Source organism: Osmia lignaria, chromosome 6 (assembly GCF_051020975.1).
Source record: "Osmia lignaria lignaria isolate PbOS001 chromosome 6, iyOsmLign1, whole genome shotgun sequence".
Lineage (NCBI taxonomy): Eukaryota > Metazoa > Arthropoda > Insecta > Hymenoptera > Megachilidae > Osmia > Osmia lignaria.
In genome coordinates this window covers 8,836,858-8,857,631 of record NC_135037.1, presented here as the reverse complement: position 1 = coordinate 8,857,631, position 20,774 = coordinate 8,836,858, and the positions used below count along the sequence as shown (strand labels likewise).

At 33.2% G+C, this 20,774-nt stretch overlaps 3 protein-coding genes across 4 annotated transcripts; all 3 read right to left on the bottom strand.

Annotated features, from left to right (window-relative positions):
* Positions 1–265: 265 nt before the first annotated feature.
* LOC117607577 (uncharacterized) lies at positions 266–3,158 on the bottom strand. Its single transcript, XM_034331436.2, has 3 exons — positions 3,027–3,158; positions 1,070–1,157; positions 266–1,001 (listed from the first exon to the last, which is right to left on the bottom strand). Exons 1-3 carry the CDS (start codon positions 3,036–3,038, stop codon positions 571–573), a joined length of 531 nt encoding a protein of 176 aa, XP_034187327.1. The 5' UTR covers positions 3,039–3,158; the 3' UTR covers positions 266–570.
* Positions 3,159–6,115: 2,957 nt separating this feature from the next.
* LOC117607661 (uncharacterized) lies at positions 6,116–12,754 on the bottom strand. 2 transcript variants are annotated; one of them, XM_034331610.2, is made up of 7 exons: positions 12,704–12,754; positions 10,153–10,282; positions 9,581–9,841; positions 8,528–8,813; positions 8,084–8,392; positions 7,214–7,981; positions 6,116–6,398 (listed from the first exon to the last, which is right to left on the bottom strand). In XM_034331610.2, the coding sequence occupies exons 1-6, from the start codon at positions 12,713–12,715 to the stop codon at positions 7,240–7,242; spliced, it is 1,740 nt and encodes a 579-aa protein (XP_034187501.2). In that variant the 5' UTR covers positions 12,716–12,754; the 3' UTR covers positions 6,116–6,398; positions 7,214–7,239. The 2 variants fall into 2 exon arrangements, with proteins under 2 accessions (XP_034187501.2, XP_034187500.2); XM_034331609.2 differs by having other exon boundaries at positions 6,116–7,981.
* Positions 12,755–15,971: 3,217 nt separating this feature from the next.
* Positions 15,972–20,467, bottom strand: LOC117607678 (uncharacterized). Its single transcript, XM_034331638.2, has 3 exons — positions 20,341–20,467; positions 18,488–18,587; positions 15,972–18,169 (listed from the first exon to the last, which is right to left on the bottom strand). Exons 1-3 carry the CDS (start codon positions 20,350–20,352, stop codon positions 17,121–17,123), a joined length of 1,161 nt encoding a protein of 386 aa, XP_034187529.2. The 5' UTR covers positions 20,353–20,467; the 3' UTR covers positions 15,972–17,120.
* Positions 20,468–20,774: the final 307 nt, after the last annotated feature.

Sequence of the window (20,774 nt, the reverse complement as noted above, 5' to 3'; positions counted from 1 at the left end):
TCGTGATCCAAAGAAGGATATTAATCCAAAGTTAAATGAGCGATTTTTAAACTAAAGAGTTTTAATTTTAAAGAGTAAATAATTTTTAAAGGAACAGTGCAAAATTTTGAAAATGAAAATACGAAATGTAAAATTGGAGCTCTCTTTATGGTCCATCGTTTGAGGGTTAATCTAAATTCAATTTCAATTTCTCGTTCTTCTCTTACTTATTTTATTACAACTACAGTCAAATACAATTTCCTACAGAAATCAAAATTCCTTATTACATATCTTCTATTACATATACTTCTATGAAAATTATTTTCTCATAATATTCATGTTACAACCCTTATGCCTTAATAAACTCAGACATCAATAATCTCAATAATAAAAATCATAACAAAAAACAACTTTATTTTCGAAATTTCTGAAATGCAACCGTCTGATGAGGTTCAATGATGTATCTTAAATCATCAATCTTCCTTTTCAGAAATCTTACATCTCAACAAGTATCAAAATTAAAACATAAATTAGATTAAAATTATCATCTCACCAGACAGTTTACACTCTTTTTCTTTCTTCAAATTGAAATTATGCTCTTCGAGGGATGGCGTTCGCCAAGTTGCTTTGATATTGCAATAATTGCTGAAGATGAGGCGGCAGTTTCGAAGAGTATTGCGGTTGCGGTTGCGAGTTATAGTTTTGTTGAGGGAGAGGACGATACAGCGGTTGCTGAGGAATCGGTCTCTGATACTGACCACCGCTTCCCGACTGAATTGCCGTGTAATCCGGTTGCTGAATATTCGATGAGAATGTGACTTGAGGCTTGTACTGCGAGACCTGCGCCTGAGAAAGTTGTTGAGGTTGGATAGGTTGAGAAGGTCCCAGTTTTGGGATCGGTTGTGTTGGAACGGGCACGAGGGGACGACGTGAATTTTGGGCTTCCAAAAGTTGTTGTATTTGAGGTGGAGCTTGATTCAATGTGCGATAATTCCCTGCTTGCCTTCTCTCGCGCAGGTGATCTGAAAATTTGGCAAGTTAGATTTATGATAATTCTGAGTGAAAGGAGGAAAATTGTGGAAAAATTTACCAATAGATGAGTACTGGAATTCCTGTCCCAAAAGAACTTCGGATGCGTCGTTAGTTGCATAAATGGGCACTATAGCCAACAGTAAGATCTAGAATTAAAAATAATTATTTTTACCTCATAACAGTTCCATGATTTATATCCACCACTTTCTATTAACACGTTAACTATCAGATTAATTAAACTTTAATGAAATGTTAAATGCCTGTAATGTTACGCTAGTATTTCCATAAGTGAACAGGCGCGGGTTTAATTATCCTTTCACACGTTGATTGCATAAGAGGTCACCGGTGACCGTCACCATGAATCTAATGCATGGAACATAACGAAGTAGTTAAAAGAAAGATAATAATAATACTAGGTGCGAAATAAAAAATCTAAATTGAAAATATAAAAATAAGATTTATGGTGGTATTCTTATCTTAAGAATTTGAAGCTAAATTAAATAAATAATTTTTGATTTATGAAATTTTCAAGAAACTATTGTGAAACTGAATAAATCTATCTAAATTAGGTATCACCTGTGTCATAAATTCTATCAGTATCTAATTACCGGTTTAGTGGGTTAATTTTTATTAAAATGTGGAGTACCATACATGGTCATTTCTAAGTTTCTAATAACTGTAAAAATTTTATTATATTTCTTCTTATAGTATTTTCACCTAGCCGCATTAAGCTACTAGTTTATAGATAGCATAAAATTTCTAAGCAATTTTCACACTTTCTATTCTCTAATATCAACTAAATGATCTGGAAAAGAAAAATCTGCAATATGGAACGATAAAAGTTTGCTCTCTAATTTGTCCTACTTTATCACGCGTATCATCATCATAAAACCATTGCTAATACTACTTTCATTAATGTTTTTGCGTGTGAAAATCGCGGATAACTGTGAAATGAAAAATCGATGCTCGATCAGAAAGCTAGATAACGCATTTTACCGATCTCTAACGTTACACACCACTGCACCTTACACACATTCGTGCATGAAACTACACGAAACTAGTTCTCATGAAAGGAAAGGATGAAAGCATTTGAACTGCACACACCTTTCGAACGCTATAGTAGCGTGATTTAATATTTGCGATAAGAGAGAGAAACTTTATACGAATTAATGTAGGTCAGAACCGTGTTGAATGATATCTAACGATCTTTATATAAAATTAGATGTCTACATGACATGTTGGTAGTTATTAATAGTGTTTGTATAGCAGTTAATTATAGCAATTCGTAAATTGCTGTTTGAGTTTTGTAATAGATATTGGGTAAATATGAGGTATCCGCATAATATGCGAAATTGACAACTAATTATCTTATAAATAAGTTATTATTTTTTAGAGAAATTAATCTAAATTATTATCAGTATCAATAACGTTTCAAATTCAATAGAAGCAATTAAATAGAAATAAAGTAGAATAGCATTTATAGTATAGTAATCATGTAAGGTGTCAATTTGTAAATTAACAGATTGAATTTTTGATAATTATTATCATATAATATTAAGAATTATTATACTGTATTAATATTTTTACAGCCGCTTATTTTGTGGAATCTTTGACTCTTTGAATTTTAAATTTAAGAACACCCATCACAAAATTATCAATTATCGAATGCAATTAGCATTAGATAGAGAAGATAAAAAACAAATAACAACATAAAATATAGAACATGTCGAATATAAAATATCGAACGTCCTTGACACTGACCATCGAAATATTGAATTTTTATTCTATGAAAAGAAGTATCACTATCATCATTTTGCACCGCAAATATAAATTGCAAAATTCATTATCCAAAGTACAATGACAATCATAGTCAACTATGATTTAAACACACCAAAATTCATACTAAAAGATAAATAATGAAATGCAATAACAAAGAAATTAATTGAGGAGAATGGATAATGTAAAAAATTGATTTGAATTAATAATGAAACTGTACAGAATGGAGTTTTACTCACGAGGAACTTCATAGCGAAGGTGTAGGCGATTTCGGGATGGTAGCTGAACGAAACTGGCGGCCGCGTCGCGACGCACTTCTATATGGGCGAGCGTTTCCAGGGTAAATGGTCCCGCCAACCACCAACTTTCACGGTTGGTCGGTTTCGACTGAATTTTTTTCTTCCGGCATATATGTATACAGATCCCCCGCCCGTCTGTCATATAACAAACGCGCCCCGTAGTCATGCTGTACAACGTTTCAAGTCTGTTATCCAGGAAGTGATCCAGCTAACAGTATCAGAAAACCTGGACACATGGAAACTATGGTGACCGAGGAAATTGTTTCTTAAATACTTTAAATCACAGGTCAATCACTATTTAGCGAACAGTGTTTTAAAGAGGCATAAGATGATGTTTTTTATTCTGAAAATTGTCGAATAGTGAAATAGTAATTTCTTTTCTTTTTGACTTACAAAGAGAAGATAGAAAAAGTACTAATTTTTAATTACATATGACAAGGAGGATAATTGAAGAAAAATTATAGTAATTTGTTTATTATATAATGGCTATAGACACAAAAGCAATAAAAATACTTTTTTCATTAATTAAAAAGATCAACCACATTTCTTGAAATATTTATTTTATATAATGTGATATATTTTTTATTTTTTATTAAAATAAGAACGAAATAATAGCCGAAATATTTCTCAAATGTGTACAGTTTATAAAAATGCAGTAGTGAAGGTGTTGGATATTATCGTACACATATCATGATTATTAAAGAGATCACGCAATGCAATGCTGCCTGCATAATTTGCACTTATACTATGCCATATTATTTACCTTGCGTGACCTCAGAAGAATCGACAACCACGAGAAAGTTGCTGTTACTAAAATATAAAAGCTATTTTAATTAAAAAACTGTTAGGATATAACATTAAAAAAATCAATAATTTGTAAAATATTTGAATTATTAATTGTAGAAAAATTTTATTTCTTTTTTCCAATCATGATTTATATGAAACATTGAATATGGTTTGAAATTATTAAACCACATAGGATATTTATAATGTATAATTTTAAGTAACAAAATGTTACATAAATATTAATTCGCATATTTGATTAATATTTGGTTTGTTAGTTAAATTCAGATGAAGGAGCACAGTTACCTTACAGGATTTAGTTGCTGGAAAGATAAAATCACGTTCCTTGTATTAACATTCCTCGCAAAAACGTTGCTACTTTATATGAAAACCAGAATCGGTTTTCCCGAATGCCTATTATATCAGAGGTTAATTTAAAGTTACGTGAAAGTCGTTCGATCGAGTTTTCCTTTTTTGAATGCATTTGACCACGAAGCACTTTGGAATTTGTTTGGACAACGATAATTAACTGCGAGACTTATAGAAAGCTCGCAACGAATAATTATAGAACTACATATTTCGTAAAACGGAGTTATTTCCATACCTTCAAATAACCAATCAATGGAATAGTCAATAATTACTAATTCAAAGAAACAAGATCTTTTAACAATTAAAAATTACTTAATCAAATTTTTCAATTAAAAACTACTATCATTATAATCATTAAACCTTATATTTTGAATTTTTGTCTTACTTTGTCCTTTTTTTAAAAAATGTCAAATTAAAGTCAACTGATTTTAAAATTAATAATTAGAAATGAACATTTATTTTCAAAAATTTAATTTCATAAAAGAATTCTAATTAAATCAACGCTGGTAGAATAAAGAGGTATGGGGAAGGGGTTGTCGAGCAAAAACATAGTCGAATAGAATTCAGTCCAGTGGATCAGAAATTCGATATTGACGCAAACATAAATCACGAGTCAATGTCTGTGCAGGTTTGTAAAACATGTAATTGTGGTCACGTAACGGTATGGCCACCAGTTGCAGGAAGCATATGCATCGGTCACTTCCGTATTCCTAAGTCGACCGCATTAATGTATATCGCGCAAAGTGCACTGTTTCGTGGGGACATTTTCTATTCCATAAAAACACCATTTTAACCGGTGCATTTGCACGCTCTACTAGCAAGAAAGTGCACGGTTGACCTTAATGCAGTTCTACCTTCACCGTTCCACTTCTGGATCTAACACCATGCAAAATGTTTGCTTTCCGCCATTATTTAAATGTAGGTGAATATTTATATGGGTTTACGATCATTCTTTATAATCCCTTTATTTTAAATAAATTCAAGGCTTAGGCAATTTGGTTGCAAATTAGATATACTCAAGTAATTAAAAGGAAACAGTGAGAAAACATTATTTTGAATAACATTATAATATAAAGTAGCAAATTGAAAACTTTTGATTTGGAACTTTGACATTTGAAAATTAACTATTTCCATAACAGGACTGGATTAATGAGGCCCCTTGGTTCAAATATTATAATTTATTCTTAATAAAATAACATTTAGAGAAAGGAAAAGGGCAGCAGTACACGAAAATTTCATTCAATATTCCTTGACATGGTAAATGGATGGCTTATAAGTGGGGAGTATGAAAAGTAGGGCCCAGGACTGTAGCCCCCCTTAGACCTCCCCTTAATCCGGCGCTGTCTAATAACAAATGTTCATTTCCACTGTGGTAGTTAACATGTTAACTTCAATGATTGTAGGAAGGAAAAAAGTTTAGAGTGAAAGTGGATCGTATGTAGGATTAGATTAGTATGATTTTGTGTCTGAGTATGGTTGTTTTAATTACCTGTACGACATTATATTAACCTCTTGTACTTGAAATTAATTAGATAAAATAATCTTTTACCAAATTCATATTAATTTGTCGATCCTTTTGCCATGGAATTTAAAGTTATTTTTAAAACAAGGATCACAAATTTAATTGTTATAATAATGAATCACAATCTTTTTACTAACGAAAATAATAGAAAAAAATATTAGAAAGAGCAAAGAACATTTGCATTTAAGAATACGGATATTTTCAAAATAAATAAATTAATTGAAAATTTTATTTTTTCCTTCAATGATTTAAATTTAGACGATTAAACGAGACATTTGTTGGTTATAAATATTTTATTGGAAAACGTGAAAGTATAAAAAGTATAAAAACAGATAAACATTATATGTATGATGCTTCTTCGGAAACATTCTCTCACGAATTGAAGAAATTGGTTGATTTTGTTCTTTCATTCATTTGTAGCAATAAGTTCCGGAAGATATTATAATTTCTTTCAATCTACATATGTATATAAAAATTGTTAGAATATCAAATAACTTCCGTTATGACAACCTGTTTCCTTCACTGGGTCTTAAAGTATCGTGCACGTTTGTTTTATTCAAATTATCCGGTAGAGTTCCGGTTCCGGTGTCTTTAAAGAGAGAAGGAAAGTAAAGGAAAGTTGCAACCTGCTGTGATCTCTACAACAAAAATAAAATATATCCGGCTTGAATTAATTACTGAAGAAAATAAGACAAATCATTAGCGAAATTTCTCAGCATGATAAATGAGAATAATTAACCAATAATATTTCAATTTTCCTTAAAAGCTTGCAAATTTCAAAACTATTCCTTCATTGATCGCAACTGCATTTGTAACAAAATAAAAAACAATATCATTTATTGAAATAAATATTAGTTCATGTATACTGATTGAAAACAAGCAAGAATCTCTTTGCTGCGAATTTTAAGCTGTTAAATAAAAACTTATTTCAATTAGTAAAAGTAATTGGATGTAATTTGAGTGGAGAAAAATGTATATAAAATTTGCAAAAATTATCGATTTTAGATGGTATTTAAAAAAAATCACAGCAAATACGATTTCTCTTGAATTGCATATCACTCAAAACGTGTCGCATGTTAATTGCCATAACGTTTAATTAATTTTTTCTAGAAACTTAGCATGTCGAATGCTATAAAATTAGCCGTCATTCTTGGCATTATAAATGATAATTTAATAATTCAATTTACTAGAAATAATTAGTATAATTTTCTGGTATTCAGAATACTTTCTCTTCATATTTTAATTACCCTTGAATAATGAATTAATAGTAAAAGATTCTATTCTGAATAATTATAATTATAGCACTTCCATTTCATCATTTAACATACTAATTACTATATTCCTCTGTTCGCTTCTTTATTATATAACATGCGACGCGTCAAAACATCCTTTTAATCAATTAATTAATAACGAAGTAAAACATCGAATAAAGTGAGAAAAAAAAAATACAAACAATTATCTGATCATAAATGATCATCTTCAGTAGTTATTCTCATTGACAGGACGAACTTCATTTCCAGATTGTTTGTATCCAGAGGGATACTGTATCGGACTGTTATATTGCTGATTGTATCCACTTGATTGTCCTTGATATCGGTCTGCTTGAGTTTGGTACTGTGGTTGGTACTGAGCTTGTTGAGGTTGGTATTGAGGCTGATACTGAGCTTGTTGGGGCTGATACTGAGCTTGTTGAGGCTGATACTGAGCTTGTTGTGGCTGGTACTCAGCTTGCTGTGGCTGGTACTCAGCTTGCTGTGGTTGGTACTCAGCTTGCTGTGGTTGGTACTCAGCTTGTTGAGGCTGATATTGAGCTTGCTGTGCTTGGTATTGAGCTTGGTATTGGGATTCTTGAGAAGGTGCAGAAGGTTGAACAGGTTGAGGAATGTAAGGCTTTTCAGGACGATAACTGATTTGATTGGCAATGATATTGTATGGAATTTGAGCCTGATACTTCAGCAGATTTTGAATGTCGCTTGGGAGGTTGGTCGAATATTGTGGTCGAGGTTCTGCAGGTAGTTGCTGTGGCTGTGGTTGCCGATGAGGAGCTTGTCTTCTTTGTCTGGAATGCTCTTCTTCTGGTTCTTGAGCTCGAGCTCGAGTCGATGCTCTTCCAAATGTTGCTGCTTGCACGACTGGCTTTGATGGTTGCTGTCTCAGCAGATCTTGATAATGACTTTGCACCTGGTGCATTTGTTCCTGTATTGCTGCTTCTGGATTAAATCTAAAAATTTAGAATCTTTTTAAAGTTAGAAAAATAAAAAATATGAAATTAAACATTAGAATTTTGCTATCCATTTTGAATTAATTATTTTATTTTTTTCACCTGAACTGTTCAGGTATGATATTAATATAAGGAGTCTGCGCCTGGAATTTCAATAGTTGCTGTAGCGTTGGTGGTAAGTTCGTTGAGTATCTGTACTGTGGCTCAGCAGGTGGTTGCGATGGTCTCTGTTTTTGTTGCGGCCCAGCTTCCGGTCTGTGTTCCGGCGCCTGCCGTCTATGTCTAGACGGACCACGTGGTTTCCCGCGGTAAGCTGGACGCCTTGGTTCTGGAGCTTCCTGTTCCACGCGTTGGTACTGAGGTTGTGGATTTTCTTGAGCTTGTTCTTGTGTCGTCACTAAAGCATCGTATCTACAAAAAATAACAAATTATGTTTCATAAAATTCTCTTTTTCCAAAATATTTTTACATCCAATTTCTCCATTCTTTATATGTATCTAGATGCATTTATGCATCCATGCATCGAAATGATTAAAATGCACTTTACCTAAACGGTTCAGGAATGATGTTTACATATGGAATTTGAGCCTGAAACTGAAGGAGCTGTTTAATGTAATCTGGTGCACTGTCCAAACTTTTTGATGGTATCGGGTTCACTATTTCCTGTTGCGGTTGGGGCTGCGGTTGGGGCTGCGGTTGGGGCTGCGGTTGACGTTGCGCATGTCCGCGTTGCCGTAGTCGTGGTGCCGGAGCCACGGCTTCCGAATACTGAGTCTGTTGCTGTGCCCCTGGCAATGACTGACGATCGTACGATCTCCAGTTCACCCTTGATCCTTTCAAAGGATAATAAAATTTCAAGTTAGCTTTTAATTGGTATTTCACTGTCGAATTGCGGCAAATACAGGACTGTCTGGAATGTTGGAGTGACGTAATTGTGTGAAGTCTAAACTGGTTCTTAAATTAAGAATCAAGGAACCAGCTGTGTGGAACGGTGGAAAGCATAAGTTGACCTGGTCTGTTCTAGTGCAAAATATGCAAACTATTTTCGCTATAAATTTTCTCTATAAATTATTAACATGTTGATAAATTCAAGTCTAGTTTCAAGACAACTTTTCAAATTTCATTTAAAAAAGTGAAGGTGGACTTGAGTTTACATTTAAAAAAAATATTTCTACGATTTACTGACGATCAAGTATTGGATTAAAACGATTCAGAAAGTATAGAGTCGTTTGGTTTCAGATAACTAAACTAACAGGTTTGATTCTTAAACTTGCAAGTCTCATATGATATGGTATAAATCTACTTATACATGTGAGCTATTAGGTTCTGTACTATGCAAATTAGATTCCAAGCTTTAGGAACTTTCTCGTGTTTTACCTTTGACATTATAATAAAATTTCTCGTATTAATATCGCATTATATTTATGAATTTTTCAAAAATAAAAATGATATATCAACGACCAATCAATCATGAATTACACATCTCCTTCATTTAAAGAGTTACTTAATTAGTTTTATTGTGAAATTTTTATTTAATTTTTAATTCAATTTTAATTTATTTTTTAACTTTATATTTAATGTAAAATTCATATTACTTTACCGCTTGGATCATTGTACTCAAGAGATTTAGTAGCAGGATCGCCAGCATATGAGCCTCGAATGTACGATTGAGGCTGACTATGTCCATCCGTTGCTCCTTGAATATTATATCCTCCAGTAGTAGCTCCTTGGAAATTGTACCTTTCTGCACCGGCGTCACTAGAACCTCGAATATTGAAATTTGTATGGCCATCAGAGCCACTTTGAACATTGGAGTGACTATCTTGAGCACCTTGAATGGTGAAACCACCGTTGACCGGTTCTATAAAAATAAAATAAAAGAATTAAAGCCAAGTGTGAAACTATCGTTCGAAATAATTATAACTAAATGAAATAAATATATTTAAATAAAAATAAATAAATATATTTAATTCCTTATTAGACAATCAGTAAAAAGATCTATTTGGTGTATGATAAACTTTAATTGATTGAACATTCTAATGCGATAGAAATGTCAAAAGAATTTGTCATAGATTAAACAAGAAGTGAATTGGTCGCAGAGACAGGGAGACACATTATACTTGATTTTTCTTCTGGTAGTAACAGTATCAGTAACTCATATCTATCTTTTACCACTTTGCTCTGTGTATTGAACTCCTTTCCCTTCCTGTATTGTTAAACCCTGGGCGACTCGATTCCCGTCACTAGGTCCCTGTATTGAAAATTGTGCTATGCACATGGGCAGTGCTATTAGCAGTAAAACCTATAAAATACAATCATTATTTATACATTCCATTTTCATGAAATTATTTTATACTCCTTAGATATTCAATTTAAAACTAAGTGAAACTGGAACTCGAATTTTTCTTAACTAGAGTTAATACTACCTATCAAATTAATATCAATATTACATCGATTTCATAATATTACTATCATATTAATTTCGTAAGGTACTAAATGGAAAGTTTAAATTAGGAAATAAAATGTTGCAGCATTTAATGTTAAAAATGGAATTACATAGCAAAAGATGTTTAAAATGGAAAAATATTTATTTGAGGGTTGATTGCATAACACAGTGCTCTAATATGTTGGAACTAGAAACAGTGATAGTAGTGATTACACACTGGTTTGTGTTCTATGCATTTATATGGAATTGTATTTCGCGAACGGTGCAATATATCTGCAAGGGAAAGTTGCAACTTCAAGACTAGATTCTTAGTGATCACATGAAGCTGATAATAACATGCTTCTAAATATAACAGAACATGATAACAGAAAATGGTATTTTCAAAAAGCCAATTTATGAAATTATATGATAGAGTATTACTCTTAAAACTATGTACTGCAAGTACGTAGAAAGTGCAGTTCTTTCAAACTGCTGCATAATGTAAATTTATTCGTTAAAATCCATTAAGTTAATTAAATGATCTTAATTGTGTTTAATCAGTTCCTTTTCTCGAGGAATTTATCGCCTTTCACAAAGTTCTTTATAAGGACATTCTACATGGAAGTACATATGCATTATATCATTCAATTATGTTAAATGGAAATCGACATGTAATAGGATATTAAGTAGTGTCTCTTTCCGTTATATCATTTGTAACATACTTTTCACTAAATATTTCTATTATTATATTAGAAAATATTTTCCAATAATAATACCATTCTAACTTTTATAAGCCTTAAATTTGTAATTTTTTAAAAAATTGCACTTTATTCTAATGTTTTTAATTAAAAAATTCTAATATATAAAGAAGTACTCAAAATTTGAAGAAAAATATCTTGAAGTAATTATTCTTTGTATTTAAAAAAATTTTGAAAATTTTTTTAATTCTCAGCATAAGTAGTACTAATTATTCCTAAATATTAATTCGCTCGAATCAAATTTTAAGGTGTTAAGATTCCAGTTCGAGGGGAAAGTTTCACATATATCCAACAGAAGCAGTTTCCGTAATCGGGAAATGGCGACGCGTTGGAATCTCCCGTCTAAACATTCCAAGTTAACTACAAGAAAAAGCAACGAAACGTATCTGGAAACCGGGACTAAGTGTAACGATCAAGCACACCGTTACGGGAATTATACGCTCGCCGGTAGAAAGTGAAATATAAATTAGCCGACAAGACACGTCTGACTCGATCATTCGAACGAAAAAAGAAGGAAAGAGTTCGAATTACTGGTTCAACTTGTCTGCAAGTGTCCTCCTGTCGAGGAATTTATTACAAAATTGATAACATATCATGTTGTATAATATTTTTTTTTAATTCTAAACCTATCATCCACCTTCATTCAGCATAACACAGATGATTTTATGGTCACGTTTACTTTATTTCACTCGTAACATGAGAAAGCGTGACATTTTAGAACAGGCATACCTATCATTCTCCTTAATCGTAAATGAATAAATTTTCTGTAATACTTTGCCTATTCCCAATGAAATTGTTATTACAATGTAGCTGTACAGGCAATTTAGGAAGATCTTGTGAAATTGAACATTCGGATCGATTGTAATCGAACCTAACATTTCACTTTCTTGAACGCAACGTCGTACAAAAAGTATTATCTATTTCTGATCAAATTACTGTGATTAGAGAAAATTTTCTCATTAAAGTTCTAATATTTCTCAATAATCAAAGTATTACTTAATTCAGATACGTACAGTATGCCTATACTTACTAATTATATTAATACTGTATACTAATTATCAATTTACAGTATCAGTACAACCACTCATTATCCAATTAATCTAGGATGCACGAACACAACCGCTAATTAACCGGTGCTGCTTCATTGCAATTAACCACACGCGATACGTATCTTTACACAATATAATAATTTCGAATCTTAAATATCTATCAACCCCGTTCTTAATTTGAGAACCATACAGAGTAGTTATATTAGTAATAAATGACACATATATAATTGTATGTATGATAATTAATGTCTGTTAACAAAACTTCTGTATATTTCATTAAAATTAAAAATAAACAATAAACAGGTAATATTTCCTATCTTAATTATCAAAATTTAAATCTAGGAATACTATTAAACTAATGATCATTGAAAATTTGAAAAAATAATATCTACATTGTTAAGTAAGAAATGTTAATGAACTATACGGAACTTTGTTGATTGATTGTGATAATTACGATTTCATTGAATAAGGAAATGAAAATATTTACTTACCAGCAAATTCATCGCGAGAAAGCAGGCTGCTCGATGCGTTCAAGGGTGGAGTGTATCTGAGGCGGTCGCGCGGTCACCGGAACAACTTTATAGGCGGCTACGTAAAAGGTGCCTTTCAACGACGGGGATGTGACTTACCACCTCCACCATCGTATTACTGATTCCCCATTACTATTACATAGAACTAACTCTATGGTTTGTATAGCTTTTGTAATGGTTCGTGTCACCAAGCTTCACCGTCAGTGGTGTTCCTTTTTTCTACACTGTATCCTAAAATATTTGTTAATTGCCTTACGAGTTAATTAGGTGCCTGTATAGGTAAGTAGTCTGGTGAAAAATAATTTTAATTTTAAATTTTTACAAAATTTAGTTCCTTTTTTTGCAGCAAGAGGGCGCTGATTCGACGTTGACATTTTAGTTCACATTTTTCCCGCCAGAGGGCCAAAATTTCGGCAAGCTTTAGTTCCTTTTTCTGAAACCAGATGGCGCTGATTCGACATCGAAATTTTAATTCACATTTTTCCCGCTAGAGGGCCAAAATCTCGACAAGCTTTGGTTCCTTTTTTGCCACCAGAGGGCGCTGATTCGAGGTCGGAATTTTAGTTCCAATTTTTCTCACTAGAGGGCCAAAATTTCGGCAAGCTTTAGTTCCTTTTTTCCCACCAGAGGGCGCTGATTCGACGTCGAAATTTTAGTTCACATTTTTCCCGCTAGAGGGCCAAAATTTTGGCAAGCTTTAGTTCCTTTTTCTGAAACCAGATGGCGCTGATTCGACGTCGAAACAGCGCCCTCTGGCGGCAAAAAAAGGAACTAAATTTGAATTGAAAAGATGGGACTTATGAAACTTTACTTACCTTTACTTACCTTTACTTACCTTTAATTACCTTTACTCGAACCAGTGTATTTATAATATATTTATTATAAGGGTTGTAGTGATATACGGGATGCATGGATGTCAGGAAAGCATAGATGGAAAGGATGCAGCGGTGTAAGTTATGTAGGAATGTAAGGGATGCAGGGATGTAAGGAATGCAGAGATGTAAGGAATGCAAGGATGTAAGGAATGCAGCGGTGTAAGTGACTTCAATTTTTATCAAATTTATCATTTTTTTGCAATAGAAACACAGAAAAATATTTATATGTCATTCAAAATATATAAAAGTAATTCTTTTCAACTTGAAATAATTGAATATATTTATACAAAATATACAAATTATATTTTCTTAATACAATGTTTATTTATGTTGAAAGAAGAAATGTCAACTTTCTTACTGCAAGAAATTGCATTCAATTATCTCGTTCTCATTCTGAATACACTTCGGGAACTAATAGAAGCTAGTTGATGCGAATCTATACATTATACAGATCCTCGTTACATGTAAAACAGTACTCGATTGCATCCTCGGTACACGTTGAAGCCATCGTCCTAGAATGCGATTCAGAGATGCGTTTCCCAGGCACAAAGCACTCAAAGGTTACGGTGCAACGATCCTGTTCATCACTTAATGAATCTATTCGTGCTAAACTTAGGTAACAGAGATGAATAACATCGTCGTACTATTTTTACTAGAAAAATTTCAAAATCTGTGAAAATTTTAAAACACTTGTAATTTGATTCATTTTAGTAAGGAATAAGAAGAATTTATGATTTATTTAAAATTCCTTGAATATTAGTCCATTTAAAAGTAAACATAAAATTTCTTAAATTTGTTAAAGCAATCTTTTTCTGAAGTCATTGTACCTTGTTAGATTTCATGACGAAAGTGACAGCATTTCACCGGACAAGGAAGAACATGCAAATTATTCTCGTGGCCTTCACGCATTATGCATCGATTCATGTTACTCTTGGCAATTGCATTATGCACGCTTTTGCACTTTAGCGTGCTGCAACTTTCGTTTTTATAGTAACTTATACTAATCCATTACTCCCTTCGCAGTTCACTGACCAGACTGTATACTTTTATAATGATAATATACATAAGGTGAGAAAAATAAAATACATACAACGACCACCTAGATAAAATTTATTATAATCATAAAATGTATCTCTTGAAACAAAGTTGGAGGAAATAATTTCGTATGAAAATTCATATAAAACAGCTGATGTATGGCCGTCAAAGTATTAATTAGCTAGCTGGTATTCAACTAAGCATTACGTATCATTACTTCCTGACAATGATCTTAAATTTCACTGAATCGCAATCTTATATCCAGTTCCGTACCAGATATCATCAAGCAAACAAATGCTTTTACTTTCCATCAGTCTATGCGTAATCGACACAAGATATCGCTTTCCATTATCACCGATCGAACATGAGTCTTTATTAGAAAGGTGGAAACCATCGGACTTTCTACCTAAAGACTTAATAAGAACAGATTTATCTTAACAACAAAGTTAACAAATACATGATTTACAATCTGCACAAACTCCAAGACTACACCTCTAATAAATTTAGAAAAAATAATAAACTTTTTTGAAGAATCTCTTTAATTCTGTCGGAAACTGTATTCATACGTTTTTATATTAAATTATCTAATTTAATATAACATCTAATGATTTTGTTCGTAAATTTTTATTTGCTACGAGAAATTTATTAGCATAGAATGTTTTTGGTTTTGATGCTCATATGGAAATTTTTATTGTATTGAAATGTAAATGCTTTATGGCAGACTATAGCGAAAGGATTAACAAATTCACCTCGGAAGCGGTGCTCGACAGATCGATAACCATTTCGTAATCGAAACTAACTTGTAAGTTACTTTTACGCCGGAAGTTCCGTTCACGCTGCTTCCAGTCACTCACCGACACGCGATGGAAAAAATTTTATGTACTAGAATGGTGAATTGGTTTCGTAGCGCGAGGGAAATTATTTGAATAATTTATTTGATGGAATAGAGGATCTGATGAAATGGAAAGTATTCAAGTACATTCTTTCTGCTTTCTTTCACTCCTAATAAAATTGTATAGATCAATTAGACGCTTTAGAAAAATAAAGGATAGTAATTAGTTTTCTTTCTTCTTTGTTTTTGTATATGTAATAATATCAAGTAATTATTATTGGAAGAATAATTGATTAATTAGTGGGAATTGAATGGTAGAACCAGTAAAGTAAAAGTCAATTGTTTCGGTAAAAAAATGTTTATCCTGGAAAAATTAATTATTGATATAATTTACATTAAATATACAATATTATTTTAACACGAAATGTAATAATTAAGCTACGGATGTTTATGCACATATATATTTTTATAAAATACTTTTGCCCTTTGAATCATTTAAAATGTTATATTATTTTAATTTGTTCATTTTGTATATTTTACATATTTCTGGGATGTTTTAATATTCTATAAATGCATAAACATTCGTTACAGATCCTCATTGATTAATTTGTCTAACAATATTGAAGTCAGAGGTAACAAATAACTATGCCCGTTTAAAGCTATAGAAGATAGTTAATAGAGCAAACAATTAAAGCTAGAGTTGGTGATGTTAACACAGAGAAGATTGATAAATATTTCGTGCAACTTAAAAATACAAGATTCAATTTCGTTTATAACCCAGAAACTTAACAACTTCCTTTTTCCTCAACGCGTTGAAGCAAGAAAGGTAAGTGTTTAATTCTTCTATTTCACAGAGAAAGTTGAGAGTCTGAGGGAAATATGAAGGAGTAAAATTTCGTATTTTCGTTCGATACTTACTGCAATTGCTATTTAGCTGAAATTAAATACCCTAACTCGTTAAATGGTGCAATGGAAATTGACATGTACAATCAGACACATTATAGGTAGAATTATTTAGCACACGATCATTTCACTTTTCAATTTAAATTTTCTGCTTATCCCTCCAAACTAACCTTAATATTATAATCATATTATAATAATTTAAAGCACAGAAATGTACAAACTTATTCTTAGTCCCTTCGCCACTCCTTCAAACCTTTTTAAACATCTTCAAATTTCTTCAAACTTCCCCAAACATATCCCAATTTCAACACACCAATCATCAGTGACGACTCGCGTACAGGCACTGTGGAACTGCGACACCTCCTATTTCCACTTGATATTATCGATAACATTTAATATAATGAATCCTTTTCTCTGTAATTCTTTCTTTATGCTTGTACAATATATAATCCTTAAGCTTAATGTCAGTAGCCATCCCCCAATTTATGAAAAGGATACAAAAATCTTTGTATGGAACTGTGTGCTTCCTAGTTCCAGCGGCGTGGTGTTTGATTGTGTGCGCATGCGCACGCAGGAAGCTGCGCGCGAAGCTGCGCGGGAGAGAGAGCAGTGTCTCCCCCACACTGCCGGTTTTTTAAAACAAAGACTAAAAATTTTCTGAAACAGCACAATTTTCAACTACGAGCCGCCACTGCCAATCATGAAACGAATCCTCTACCTCAAAAATCCTCGTTCAATGATTCTGTTCCTCTTCAACAGGTTTAATCGATTCGAAATCCGGCTCGTATCTGTCATTATTCACGTAATAGATCTTGCTGCGGTAGCTATAAGGCCCTTTAGTTTCAGGCGGCAACGGTTTAGGCACGAACACCGTCTTCGGCTTGTAACTGATGCTGTTTGCGATTACATTATATGGTAATTCAGCTTGGAATTGCAATAACTCTTGAATCTCCCTAGGCATGTTCTTATGGAAGATCAGCTTCTGAGGTGGTGGAACAGGAAGATTCTCAATAGGCACTTTTACATGATCGATCTGCTGTTCGTACTGCTCTTGCTGCTGCTGCTGCTGCTGCTGTTGTTGCTGTTCCAATTCGTGTTTGTACACGATTCTACCCTGAAATCCACTATTCGCGTAATCCCGCCTGGACTTCTGTTGCTCTATTTGCTCGTAACTTTCCGACTGATCGTATTGAGAATAATCAGCGTTTGCTAATTGCTGATCCTGAGGAGCTATGACGTTCGAAGTGTACTGTTGAGTAGGTTGTTCAGCGTAATGACGTTGTGGCTTGTAATTTTCTAGAATCACTTGTTTGGCATGCGACCGGGCATTGGAGTAGGTGTTGTAATGTATCTGATTTTGGTCTGGCTGAGTTTCAGCTGGAATTTGAGACTGCTCATACACGTTGTATTGCGCTTGGGGATCTGGTTGAGCCTCTGGTTGAGGTTGAGCTTGTACGTAGGCGTTGTACTGCTGTTGATGAGGATCTGGTTGAGGTGCTGCTTGGACTTGAGGCTGTTCATAGGTTTTGTATTGTATCTGACTGGGTTCTTGCTGAGCTGCTGCTTGAGCTTGAGGCTGTGAGTACGATTTGTACTGCACTTCGTCTGGGTCGATTTGCAGTAGCTGAGATTGTTGAGGTCGCCTTTGTGCCTGTTGCTGGGGATGAGCTTGTGCAGCATTGGCAGAAGTAGAAGATTGTTCTTGTTGAGAAATTTGCAAATTTTGATACTGAGATCGCAATTGGGTCTGGGGAGAGAATAGTTTCCAGTCCACCTTCAGACCTGCAACAAAAGAAGATATTAACACTGGAATTACCGACGTACCGATGTAGATTACTAAATAGATAAGGGATGAAACGTAATTTAATATACAGTAAACGTAAAAATACCTCGATAAAATTTATAATTTAAAATAAGAAACTGAAAACCAGTCATTTTGTCCTCTTTGGTAGTTCTAATGTTAATGATTTAATAATAAAATTGTACAATTATAAATTATTTGATGTGGTTGGTACTTATATAAGTAAAAAATGTGCAAATCTTCTGGGAGGATTTTTCTTGATTATTTGAAATAATTGAATAAATTAATTATGTACTCACCATTGGGATCTTGATACCTGATTTGAGCCTGAGGGGTTCGAGCAGAACGCTGCGCGTTCTCTTGTGCCACCACTGTCAAAATTAAAGCAATCAGTAGAATCTGTAAACAGATAAAACGGTGGATAAATGAATCGCCATGAGAACCAACCCTGAACGGACGAATGCAACGATGCTGTAACTGTAATGGGATCCGTTAGAAAGTGAACTCCTCTTTCTCTTCGGATCGAAAGAAACTGAGAGCGAAGACATCGCACGCGGAAGAGAATTCGTACGATCGTTTTGTTCGGTAAAACATTTCACTACCATGCTACGTTTCCGCTTTTATCCCGTTACTTATCGTAAACCGAGCGTGTTACAACTAACCATCAATCGTACTTTATAATGCCTCGTAACGTTTCACTTCCTTCCATAATACTGGAATTATCGTAAAGTTAAGCCAGAGACCATGCTGAATTGTTTCTTAATAACTTTTAATTGTGGGAAATCGAGGTTGAGTATGTTTCAATGAACAAACTAAGTACCTAGAAGGATTTCCGTCTCGTAACTGTTCTGAATTGTTGAAAACTGTTGGAACGAATTGTTTAAGTCGTGCTTAGCAGGGAAATTCTACTAATTTTCAAATATGCAGGACTTAATCTTGCAGTGATTTTTGCAATATTGCAATTTTTGATAAAATAACTTGATCTTTTTTATTTAATTCGGGTAAAGATAGGTGAAATAGGTGAAGATCCTTCCCATTTCTAGAAAGCCTCATTTCTTTTTTTAAATGTAAAATTTTGTTTATGATTCATGATATTTAGAATTTTATGCAAAGTCAGTTTCATTTCAGTATCGTATGAAGCATGCAAAGGCTTACTAGTATTGCCAAGTCCAAACATGCATGAGTGAATCGAACCTTGAACTGTTAAATAACTATGCAATATATTTACTAATGAATGAGGAATTAAGAATTGAATATTTAACAGGTATTCCACTTTAATGATACCGAAAAATTAATAACTCAAATTCAATCTTAATTTATAAACGTAACAAGGAAAAACTAATTGTGTAATTATTAACGAAGAATTTTTGTTATAATTAAATCAATAAAGCTTATAATCATTTAAAGATTTTGAAAACTAAAATAAATTAATAAAGTGAGAAAGTAATATAAAATAAAATTTAAGTGACTACATGTAATAGAAAAGTAGTTCCTGTGTCGAAAGTAACATAACTGTGCTAAGAAAGCGTTAAAAAATACACTTCTCAGTAATGAACATTCCATTCTTATCATCATGCAACCTATTCTGAAGTTAAATAATCAAACCTTATTGTTACGTTCTGCAAGTAGAAACAAGAAAAGGATATTATATAAACGTAAGTAAGGAAACTCTACTAATTTTAATTAAATCGAATTATATTAATTACCAAGTTGACTATACTTAATAATACAAATTAAAAAATTACAAATTTCAAGTTTTTAATTTCCTACATTGCACTATTACTATAGTATCAATATCATTCAAAATAATATTTCTCTAATCTTTTTTTTTTAATTATTTCCTTTACTGAATTTTCGCTTATAGAACATCACAAAATCAGAATTTTAGAAATCCATAAATAAAAGTGCCAAACGACCCAATCAACCCTCATCACCATTCAACAGTCTTCACTTATCCTCAACATTTAAAGAGATTAATTTCCGTCACTGACAACCCTTCAATCACAAGTACACTATAATTGTATCACTCACTGAAACCAAGCAAAGAACCTAATAACTGAACAACACTCAAACTGAAACCCCCCGAAGAAATTCTATACAGTTAAACAACTCGGACCACCATGGAATAGTTTGAAGAGGATTTCACACTCACTGGAAGTCTCATGTTTGGTGGAGAGAAGAAACCGATGGTGGATGTTTGATTCACGGGTGTACGAGCAGAAATCAGCTAACAGGGCCTCCGTGGCTCTTCTATATACTGGTAGTCGGCCCGGTGTAATTGGTCGGCCAAGCAGACGGACGGTGGCTACCTACTTTTAAAGTAATTCTGCCTCTGGGTAATGAGCGAACCGAGGCCCTCGGGATATTATCGTGGCCGATTGCGAGAATGCGTCGCGTCGCTGGCGCAACCCGCTTACAAAGTTGATCTAGGAAGCTGTGGACAACGAGGTGTCCTAGGTTACCCCGCTTTGCTACTTCGCAAAAGAAACGATCTTTCTTAATTTACAATTAGAATTTCAAGAGGATAACTAGATAATCAATTATGTTGAAAGTGCTACCCTGACGAAAGGATAAAGGCAGCAGCTA

Excerpts from the sequence above, each read along its gene's own strand:
- LOC117607577 (XM_034331436.2), bottom strand. Across the intron at positions 1,002-1,069 it reads ATTCCAGTACTCATCTATTG|ATCACCTGCGCGAGAGAAGG; the intron begins GTAAATTTTTCC and ends CCAAATTTTCAG.
- LOC117607661 (XM_034331609.2), bottom strand. Across the intron at positions 9,842-10,152 it reads TCAATACACAGAGCAAAGTG|AACCGGTCAACGGTGGTTTC; the intron begins GTAAAAGATAGA and ends TTATTTTTATAG. Across the intron at positions 8,814-9,580 it reads TGAGTACAATGATCCAAGCG|GATCAAGGGTGAACTGGAGA; the intron begins GTAAAGTAATAT and ends ATCCTTTGAAAG.
- LOC117607678 (XM_034331638.2), bottom strand. Across the intron at positions 18,170-18,487 it reads CAGGTATCAAGATCCCAATG|GTCTGAAGGTGGACTGGAAA; the intron begins GTGAGTACATAA and ends CTTTTGTTGCAG.